The sequence below is a fragment of the Acipenser ruthenus genome, chromosome 17 (assembly GCF_902713425.1).
Source record: "Acipenser ruthenus chromosome 17, fAciRut3.2 maternal haplotype, whole genome shotgun sequence".
In the NCBI taxonomy this organism is placed as follows: domain Eukaryota; kingdom Metazoa; phylum Chordata; class Actinopteri; order Acipenseriformes; family Acipenseridae; genus Acipenser; species Acipenser ruthenus.
This window is the reverse complement of record NC_081205.1, coordinates 21,093,865-21,104,933: the sequence shown is the minus strand read 5'-3', so window position 1 is coordinate 21,104,933 and position 11,069 is coordinate 21,093,865. Positions and strand designations below refer to the sequence as shown.

General features: G+C 37.3%; 1 protein-coding gene and 1 non-coding gene across 16 annotated transcripts in view; both read right to left on the bottom strand.

Annotated features, from left to right (window-relative positions):
* Positions 1-1,031: 1,031 nt before the first annotated feature.
* LOC117423322 (rho guanine nucleotide exchange factor 4-like) overlaps positions 1,032-11,069 on the bottom strand; it is a 165,505-nt gene continuing 155,467 nt past the window's right edge. For 14 of the 15 annotated variants that reach the window (XM_058990110.1, XM_058990114.1, XM_034928633.2 and 11 more), the window contains 3 exons: positions 7,582-7,659; positions 6,734-6,969; positions 5,689-5,820 (listed from right to left, as the gene is read on the bottom strand). In XM_058990110.1, coding sequence (XP_058846093.1) covers positions 6,740-6,969; positions 7,582-7,659 — 308 coding nt within the window. In that variant the 3' untranslated portion in view covers positions 5,689-5,820; positions 6,734-6,739. Of the gene's footprint in view, positions 5,821-6,733; positions 6,970-7,581; positions 7,660-11,069 lie in introns of all 15 variants that reach the window. The other variant, XM_034038875.3, reaches the window with a different exon arrangement.
* Positions 5,383-5,489, bottom strand: LOC117423805 (U6 spliceosomal RNA). Its single transcript, XR_004547838.3, has one exon. It is a non-coding gene; the product is annotated as a U6 spliceosomal RNA (small nuclear RNA).

The window sequence follows — 11,069 nt, the reverse complement described above, 5'->3', positions numbered from 1 at the left end:
GAATTGGAGAATGTAAGGAGTTACTATGAAAGTCAGCGGAGCAACGTATAGTATTCATTATACACAAACACTTGCAGTGTGTCTCATGCATGCACTAGTTACACTACTGTTTGTTCTAGCTACTTGCTGACATGGGCAATTCAAAGCTGTCATATTCACAATGTGGAATTACCATAGTGGGAAGTGTTTTGAATTTCCAGGGCTGCTAGGCATCCCAGAGTTCCCTATAGGCAGTCAACAGAAACCACTGCAACAGACCTGAATTGCTAACTCCATAACCAGGACCTTAATGGCCCTGTCCCTGTAATACTCTACGAGAGTTTATTGTTACTGAGACGAGTAATACAAACTCTGCATTTTTAATAACTGACTGTGGATGCAAGAATAGAGTGGCAAAAAGCATAGTTCAGTATTAAGAAAAAAAAAAGAAAAAAAAGGGCAGAACTTTGAAAGAAGCAGAATTGATTGACTGATTGGCTTGATTAGAATAGGCCTAACAACCCCCAAAAATAAACTGATTAATAATCTTGCTTTTGCTTATTTTGAATAAATGACTTGCATAACCAGTTCAGTTGGATTTAATGTTCAAGGATTCTCCGTTCTTCAGGTTTTAACACAGTCCAGGGCACGTTACATTCCAGTCCAAGTAAAATTATGCCCTTCCTGATTTCACAGCTCCAAACTAATCCAGCCTTTGCTTCCATAAGAAACTAGTTGCTGTTATGAATAATAATCCAACAAGAAACTTGAGCTAGGAATTCTAATTTACTCCCCATGACAGAAGTTGTCACTTTAAATTCTACAGTAAAAAAAAAAAAAAAAAAAAAAAAAAGTTATATAACTGGAATGTAAAAAAGGAAATGTGTTTGTGTATTCACTCATTTCTTTAGTCTCTTTGTTTACCTGTAAATTGTCTTCTAGGAGATTTTTGCAGTGTTTTCTTCACTTTAAATTCTGCAGACCATGTTAGAGGAGCAATGTAGGATCTTCTGTAGTGCAACATTATAACACACCAGACTATGGAGATGAAATCCATTGAAACTGTTTTATTTCCCATGGTTTGAGTGCATACAGTATGTAAACAACCATCACATACAAAGATATAATATACAAACACTGAAATCTGTAGAATTATTGTTTTTAAACAAACTACACTTACATATCACAAGTGCCTAGCTCACGCTGAAATATAAAACAGTGCAGGAAGCATTGTCACTGGCATTCTCCCACAAAATTAGAGCTAAACTGTTTCAGAAAATATATATATATACAGAAATATTACATGTCTGGATCTTAGTTTTCTAAATCATTTATGCAAAATGCATTAGTAACATTACTTGTTTCTGAATATGTTACATGAGAAAGTCTAAGTAGGCAAATAAATTGCATTTTAATCTTTTTACTTGTTTAAATTAGATATTACCACCAAGTAATAAGACTAGGTTATTTTAGAAAAACACTAGCACTAGCATTTTCACACACATTTTGTGACTACTGTAAGGCTTGAACACAATCAAAGTTACACCAATGCTATAGGCAGGTAATTGTCTATATATTTCCAGCAGAGCTATCCTTTTTTTGTATGTATTTAATTCAAGCCCAAATTAAGTTCAAATGCTTTCATGCGTAAGCTATGCAGGTTCGCTGTTGAATTACTGCAGCATTCCAAAGTGTTTTATTATAATGTCTTGTCCACAAATAATAGCTATTGTCTTAGTCACGATATATTACTCTCTAAGGCGCTACTGACCACCAGATACAAAACTAAGAGTAGACTCAGTTACCAACCAGTTTGATGACAACATTTGTTTCAGGCAGCTTGGTATGTCACACAGTTTAATATTAGGGTCGTATTAAATAACACATGGAATATTCCACCAAAAGGATCTCCTCATCTCATGTTCAGTTATAAGTTGAGCAATGGTATTTGTACAATAGGTTCCCTTTTGCATATATTCATAAAAACAGAAATGTTACTGAACGTTGTACGCAGGAAACCAGTTACATGATATTAACCCAGTTTCAGAATTCAGAACATGACATTTTTGAGAATAACCTGTGTGAACTTCAGTAACGTCATATTACCAGCGGACGACAAAACATTTTAATGTGATGTCGGCCAGTGAGTCATTTTTAGTGACAACATGGCCATTTTCCAGGGTTCCTGTTGCATAGAATTGACACCATTGCCCCAGCCTTGGTCATCTAGCATGATCTTGCTTTACTGACCGATATAGTAAGTGTGTGTCTTATCAAAATGTGCCATTCTTCAGCAAAATGACAAGCCATCTGTAAGACAATAGCATATACTATAGGGTAATGGAATTAAACTGATAGATAATGGCAACACAGGACAAATATTACAGACACATCTTTTCTGAATTTGGAGTTGAGTTTAGAGGAGATTTTAGAATATTGTTAAAATTAGTTTTAAATTAATGTATGCCCCCAATAATATCTTACTTTGTAATTATGTATATACAGCCCAGTATGTGTATAAACATCTGCATATACATTGTTACATTCTTTGGCACCAAATGCAGTATACCACCTGTTAGGTACAGTGTCGTAATCTCTTTGATTTTCTACAGGCTTGGCAGATTACCCAATTTGTGCCCTAGAATGGAACAGCCCACATACACAACAGTTTGAACAAATTAATTTATTTTATCCCAAGTACTGCTAGAAATCCAGCATATGTTGGCACATGTACTGTAGCAGTTTAGTATAAATTCCATTCTTATCGCTCTGAATTCAAAATTAATGGAGTGGGTGTTTTTCTTCCAGTAGAGGGCAGTACAGTATATTTAAAAACTGGTAGATCTTGCTGTGAACAAAGGATTGATCAGTAAGGATTTTGTATTTAGCTGGCATTACCCAGCTGTGCAAAAATCTTAAAGTAAAAGCAGATTCGGGCTATTTTGAAGGATTTCTGCAGTAACGGGATTAAAACCCTTAAGGTGCATTACTCACCAAAGGGGATTTATTATACAGTATATAATGCTTCAGGTCATGAGTCTAGACTGTAGTGTAAAAACTGGAGCTCCTCTTCCTTGCTGCCCAGAATGGCCTATTAATGTTTTTTTTTTATTTTTATTTTTTTATTTTAATGTGATGTCAAGTAAATCAATGCAGCTCCACAACTGCACGTACCATCTAGTCTCTGCTTTGACAATCCAACCCAGTTTGCAGCTATATGTACGGAATGCATCACATTTCATGATATTTACGGCTATGTGCTTCACAATCCCAAGCTGTAAGACTCCAGTAGGGAACAACAGGGCCGCAATTATAAAAGCTAACTTACAGTATGAAAATGTGAAATAAATAATCTCCCTCCTTCCCATCATATAGCTTTAGAAATCCGTTCTCCTTCCCTTAATTAGCTTTGGTAGTGTTCCATGCTTTCTTTTATCATTTGTTATGTTCTTAATATCATATCAGCATCTCTCCTCTATGTTGGGCCACAGGTTTGACAGTCCTCTAGCTCTCTCTGTTCTAGATAGGGTGTGCTTTTCAGAATTTTCTTTTTGAACACACAGCATGTCTTTAATTAAAGCTTCAATTGTAAGGATACTCTCGCTGCGGACTAGAAATATTCAGAGCTTCAACAGTAAACGTTTAGAATTTTTCCACAACCATTGTAAAAAATATACAGGCCAAATGTAGCCTTAGTGTACGGTGTAGGCCAATCAATTTCATATTCAATATTTATTTTCCATATATAATTACATGCTATAGACAAAGTCTTTTACACAAATACATATTGCAGTAATTTACAAAGGTGACTATCACAGCTTTTCTGATTGGCTACTTACATTTATTAAAGTTTAAAGGCCTCTACACACCGGATGCGATGCGACAAGCAAATGTGTCATACCACCATGCCATGACAAAAAAATAAAACATGTATTTTTTATACGAACCACTCACGCTGCCTGCGATGTGATGGGCGACACTGAAGCGACACCAAAGCATGAAAAAAATAAAAGTGGTGTCTGTTTTTGCAATTTTGTCACGCGCCAGCTAGGGAACTGACCAATGAGGAACAGCTTCCTTTCCCTTCCGTAAACAATGGCAGAAGAAAAGATCATTTTTGCAGTATCAAAATACCTGCAGCTGTAAACTAAAGGACACAGAAAGAGACGGCAATGAGGGAGAACATCTGGCAGTCCATTTCCAGGGAACTGGCTATAGCTGGTGTGCACGATTCATTTACCTTTACTGAAATAAGTATTCTGAAAAGCTATTATGTGTTCTACATTTTTATTAGCTGTATAACAGGACTATGATATATGTGATTTTTTTTTTTTTTTTTTCCATCTGATGATACAATCAGTGGAGAGTCACCTATCACACCGCTTGCGCCTCTTGTGCAGACCAGCATGGTGGACGATCGGGCTGCTCTATGGTGTTGTAGCTTCAGACTTCTCAAAGTGAAAATCGAACAAGACAACAATTCATATAAAATTGTTTTGGGGTTTATGCTGAAGTTGTGTTTTGTTAAAAAAACTGAAAGAAGATATACTGTACAATGACACCCTCAGGCAGCCTTATAATCCTTTTGCCTCTGAAAAATGAAAATAACCACCAAAAATGATATTGAGAAGAGGTGGTCAGAGAAGTGATAAGACACATAATCAGAAGAAGATATGGATTCCAAATATCTGTAGAGATGACGAGTGACTACTTGAGCTAGTTTGGTCTAGTTTAAACAAAGTGGCATAAATAAAACCAAACGGTTTCTGTATTTTTTGTAATACAGTTTAGGCACATGTTTTTTGTTAAACCGTAAAATAGATCATGTCCTAAATATACTCTTTGGATCTTTTCTTTTAATTGGCAGATTCAATTTATAAATGTACAGTACTTTAACACTGAAAGATCCATTTCACCTCCTATTGTATAGTAAAAAAAGCCCCCATATATATATATATATATATATATATATATATACACACACACACACACACACAATTATTCGAAATGCAGTTCTTCTCGCTGTTTTTGTTTTTTCTTCTTTTCTTCTATTTATTATGAGAGGGCCCATGATGTCAATCTATAGAATACTCTACAGACAATTCCAGAATGAACTCTTATAAATCCATGCATGCAAGAATGCCAGATAATGAAGAAGAAAATGTGTGACTGTGTTCTCTCCAAAGAAATACATAATAAAACCCAATGTCTCAGTATTACACAGAGCCGTTTTCTCTCCAGAGCTAATATGCTATGCACAGCCAACAAGCTATCTGGCACTGCTAACAGTTGGCATTCATTAAAAACAAACAAAACAAAAACACTGAAAACCAGTTCTTTCTTCAGTCAAGTTCTTCAGAATAAATAGAACGCAGTAGTAGTAGTAGTAGTAGTAGTAGTAGTAGTGGTAGTAGTAATTTCACGAGTTGTGCGTCAACCCTGCGCGGGGACCATGCTAACCTTCTCTGTATCGAACCAAATTTTAGTATGTGTGCTGCCGAAGCAAGCACAGTAGTAGTAGTAGTTGTAGTAACATGACCTCCTCCATTATGGGAATACTGTCTGGGAGCAAGTGCTCAGTCTGATTGTAACCAACCTATAAAGTGCTTTCTCGAGGACCAATACAATTAAAAGGGGGGTGGTGGGGCTTCAATACAGGCACAGGCACGGACCTCCCTCCCTTTCATTTCTTAAAGGGTGTCAGTCTCCCAATGTTTTGCCAGAAGTTGGAGGGCTTGCGCTTGGGCTCAGCCAGCATGAAGACCTGCTGCTGGGGGAGGGCGGCTGGCAGGGTCGAGTGCTTCTGGCGCAGAAGGAAGTCGTAATAAGGCCTGGTGACAGCTGGAACCCAGAAAAATAATACAAAACAGGGTGTTACAAGATTGCATGCTGACACCTGTTCCCCTATAGTGTCAGATGCCATTTCTTGTCCTTACCCTTAATGTTTGTGTCCAACATTGATGGCTTTATGTAATTTACCATAAAAAATAAGCACAGGACATTGAGCACTTAGCTTTAAGGTTAAGGTGAGGTAGACATTACAGAAAAAATAAATCAACTTGAATAAGTAAAATCTATAGCGTAAAATGTATAACAATCTTCCCTACATATCATTGTGTGACTGGGCAGTAATCCAATGGCGTTCAGTCTCATTACCTGCCTATACCTGTGATATTTTTCATAATTTCTAAAAGTCTTTGACGAGCTGACACTAGTGTTAACAGCCACTTAGACATTATACTTGTTAAAACAAGACATGAGACAATAGCAAAAACCACAATTCAAACAGGGTTATAAAACACGTCATCATTTCAATCCAAATTTATTTAAACCCATTGCATGTGCCAGGGTGTTAAACCTCTTTCTGTGGCTAAATTCAATGTATTTATTTATTTATTTATTTTCATTTGGATATTTCTTCAGTTGGCTACACAAAAACATCTACCTTTAGTCTTTCTGCATTTATTGCAGTTTTTATTGTTGATAGCAGTTTTTGCCCCTTTAAAAGCCATATTTCTTAGTATGCTTTACCATATCTCTCTGGCCTATACAATTATTACCTATGCTTTACTATGCTTTCATTATTCTTTATTATGGGAAACTTATATACGGACAATCAATAAACCAAAACATACTTTATTAAAATACACTGAGCTGGTAACCAATGGGACAAACATAGGTAAGTAATTTCAAAGCGCTGACACGTATCATTTGGTTAGGCCAGCATCTGGGATGTTCACACATGCAACTTTACCCGGCTCTAATGAAAGAGGTCTTTTCCTTGAGAGGACATCCAGGACATGGCTCTGCGCAGGGCCCCGGGGGTCACACAGACCCCCTTCTGCAGCAGCAACCGTGTTTGGGTCATCCGGGGGGTCTTGGGGAGGGCAGCGGGGGATGTAGGGGGCTTGGGCTTGGGGGACGCAGACTCGTGAATGCAGGAGGAGGACTGGGAGAGAGAGGAGCCACTGGCAAGCAAGTGCTGGATGTCTTTGTGACACAAGTGTGTGTGTGGGGAGGAGGGGCAGATAGACCAACAGACAGACATACGTACAAGAGGTACAGAAGGGGAAAAGAGGGACAGAAAATATGTGCATAAATAGGAGAATTCTGAAATGGAGATGGTAATTATGGCTCCCCAAACAGTGTGACAGTTTGACATACTTATACATATTTCAATTCTTAACAGTTTAGTTTTCAATTACATCAATAACTATCATGTAAAACATCCTAATTACGAAAAAAATAAAACAATAGTTCTTGGCGTAATTATGGGTGTATTTGAGGGTGTCTCCCATTGCTAAAAAGACTGTAGCGGTAATGTATATAATGAACAATGTGGCACACTGTAAAACACCACCACCATGAGTCTTGGTTCTTGTGAAGCAGTGGCAGCAGTGGAGAATGAGCAGGAATAACACAAGCAGTGGCCATTAGAGTTTGTGCCTCAGGCATGCCCAGAGGACTGCCCGTTGAGATAGATAGAGAAATATTTCACTTGTAACCAAAGATGGATTTGAAAACCTTTAGAGGGAAAATGTTAATACATTAATGCCCCATTCATTCTCTCTTCAATATGTTTGTTTTGAGCAGCACACCTACCTTTAGGCTTTCCTGCTGGGTGGGTCTTGCATGCATTCTGCATGGCCTGTTTCTTTTGGACCTCCGTTATGGCAAAACCTTCGAGCAAACAGCAAACAATGTGTCAAACATTTATGTGAGAGGCAGCCTAACTGAGACCAACTTAAAAGCAACAAGCTTTGTATTTGTATAAAACTTGTTACTTCATTACACTTTGGGTGGGTATTAAAGAGATATTATTCTAATTCATTTTCTGAAAACTTCTTTGGGATTCCAGGAGACAACCTGGAAAAAATGACTTTAACATCAGTGGCCCATATTTTCCCCAATGGGCACATTTTAGGCAAATTGCTATTTCCATAGTAAATTAATTAAATGCCTACAGTGGAAAATCTGGCCCATTATGATCACTTAAGCAGGACATTTTAAACTTTCTAAGCTTATAACACACCACACAAAGTCTTTACAGTAATTCAACACAAACCATGGAGAAATAATTGAATTGAGTAGAAATACAACAGAAAGCTCTTTCACTTTTCATTCAGTAGGATGCTTTAGCTAACAACGAGGCAAATGAAAAGTGAAAGAAATTATCAGTGTGAGATTTATAACTGCAGAGTTCTAATACTTGTATGGCTGTGGTGCTATCTCATATGGTTTCTCGAGCTAGGAAAATAATACATTATAATCTTAGAGCAGCTGGATTAAGCTGCGATAGTAAATTCCATGAGGGAATAGGTCACAACACCAATGCCTGGTGAGAAGAGGGATTGCTGGTTGTTATTTTATCAGTTAATAGCATCCAATGAATATTAAATACACTAGCTTTCACAATGACAAAGTGGATCTGTGGTCTTGAATGCGATATATTATTTACATATCAGCTGATCCTGTAACAGGTGTCACCCACAATAGCACTGTCCTGTGCTGCACAGTATTTCTTGCACAGTATACTATATGGACATGCTATTCTAGACAAATCAATCTCATCTTCAGCAGCAATGCAATGGTTTTGGACTAAGGGGTAATGGTAGCACAAGGGCAGCTATAATCATATGAACAATTGGCAGAATGACACCATGGTTGTAATACTTTCATATTTTAACATCCCAGAGGTATAACAAGGGTATGGATCAGTATACACTGGTAATGTGGTACTAAGGAATTACATCAGTCAAAGTGTCCAGGGAAAGGTTACACCGTGGTACTATAATGATACCCTAAAGATTTTTTTTTTTTTGTACAGCATTGAGAATCATATATGTCCACAGACATCTGATCCCTGCCAAACCAACGCTTAAAAGTGAACTGAACGTGGAAAGCGCAGTTCTTCAAAAGCCAAGCCAATCTCTTATTTTCAAAATGAATAGCTGTCAGTGATGATGCCGCATCTAAATCAATATAGACAATCAAGACCCACTGTGCACATAAAAATGCCGACTATGGAAGTGTAGGAATACATCTTTTTAATTGGACCGGTGCATTGACACTAATACCCTTTCACTAATATACATTTCAGCATTTAGGTACATTGCAAATGTTTACTAGTAATTCACAGTAATTTTAAAATGTGCTGTTTTGACAGAAACACATGTTTAGTAATTTTAAACATATCTGGCACTAGACTGGATTACAGAAAGTTGGCATGCCTTTACTCTCAGGATGTCTGTTACTGCTTCACTTCCTAGGTCATTTCATCTCAGCCGTGTATCCGGGTTTAAAGCTTGTTAACCATGTCAGTCAATTGGGGATACTGCTGGTGTTTAAGGACAGGAGTGGAGGGGTGGGGATAATTTAACTCTCCCAGTGAAATGACCAAGGAAGTGTAACACTACCGGAAAGCATAGCTGGCAAAACAGAGCTTTCTTTAACCTAATGTAGTAATGTAGTACTAATGTAGCACCAGATATCATTTGTTAAAATTAAAATGGTTTACAATAGCATGTGTTTCTTTCAAAACTGCACATTTGAGACCTACTGTATATAGCGAATGGAAGTGCACACTATAGCATACGTCAATCTGTGTACTAAAAAAGTGGATGTAAAGTCATTATTTACTGTGATGCTCAGTCTTACTTCTGCATTTAATGTACATGCAATTGTATAACCCAATTTGCCAAACATAAAATTTGCTGCTTGGGTGCGGAAGCAAAGGCAGTTGCTTAAGGTTAACTAAGTGCTGTTTCTGGAACTCTCTCCCAGCTTTGGTGAGTGGTGCTCCCACTGTCGCATGCTTTAAATCAACTCTCAAGACCCACTTGTTCTCTCTTGCTTCGCATGCTCTTTAAGCCTGATATCTGTTATTAGCTGTTATGTCTTTGCTACTTCTAACTTTTTTTTTTAACTGTACCTTATACTCATGATTCTAGACAACATATGCATCCACAATGTTGTAGAATTTTCACATCCTAGCCTTGTATTTAATGTATTATGCATTGTTTTTCACTGTATTTAATGTATTATGCTTTTTTTTTTTACTGTACTTATGTATTATGCATTGTTTTTTATTGTATCTTGTAAAGCGCTTTCTGATGGTGGTAAACTATGAAAGGCACTATATAAAATAAAGATTGATTGATTGCATATGGAGAAGTGCCTGAGTGTGTGTGAAGAACTGGCTCAAGGGAAAAAAAAGTTCCTATATGAAGCTCTGGTGTAATAAAGGTCTACAGTATTTGTGAGGCATATTTCTTACAAATATATTTATATGTTAGGTTGAGTAGCACTGTATTATTTAATGCAGTAGTTTCAGAGAAGTGGTATAGGGTTAACCTGGCATTTAAACATAGAGCTCCCAAATGACCTCCCTGCACCTTTTAAATTCTTAGATTCTAAATAATTTGTTTGTTTTGCCAGTTAATGTAGTATGAATCCAGTTGACCATTTTCAATTTACACAAATTCAGTTCCAAACTGATAAGGGCGTAATAATTCGGATTTAAATGGACAGCTGCCAAATGTTGCGACTGTAAAGCCAAATAAACAAGAAATTGCATTTAAAATGTTAGTTGAGGCATTGTGGCAATGTGCCCCGTCCCTGTGTGCATTTGTGTGTATGTTGCGTGTATTAATGTTGGTGTATAGATTGGTACACGGGATATAAACGGGTCTGTGTTTCACGTGTATTTAAAGTGTAGATTTGTATTTAGGCACGAGGAGAGCACAAATCACTTCACGTGCTGGTTAAATGTAATATGTGAGCACGGGGTTGCACAGAATTAATTCACGTGCTGGGATTCAAGTGAATAATTAATTAGTAATTGAATCCCAGCACAACAGTATATATAGATGCACATTTTCACTCAGTGAGGGTTGGTGTTCGGTGAGTGGAGAACGGGAGAGAGAGGAGAAACTAAAAAGTGAAAGAAAGAAAGAACGTAAATACTGCTTTACTCACCGTGTCTGTTCGTCCCTGTTTGTTAGTGTGTGTTCGTTTTTGTTTGTCTCTTTATTTTGGCGCAAGTGCCGTGTCCAGTGTTTTTGTGTTTCAAACCTTTTATTTTCTGTTTA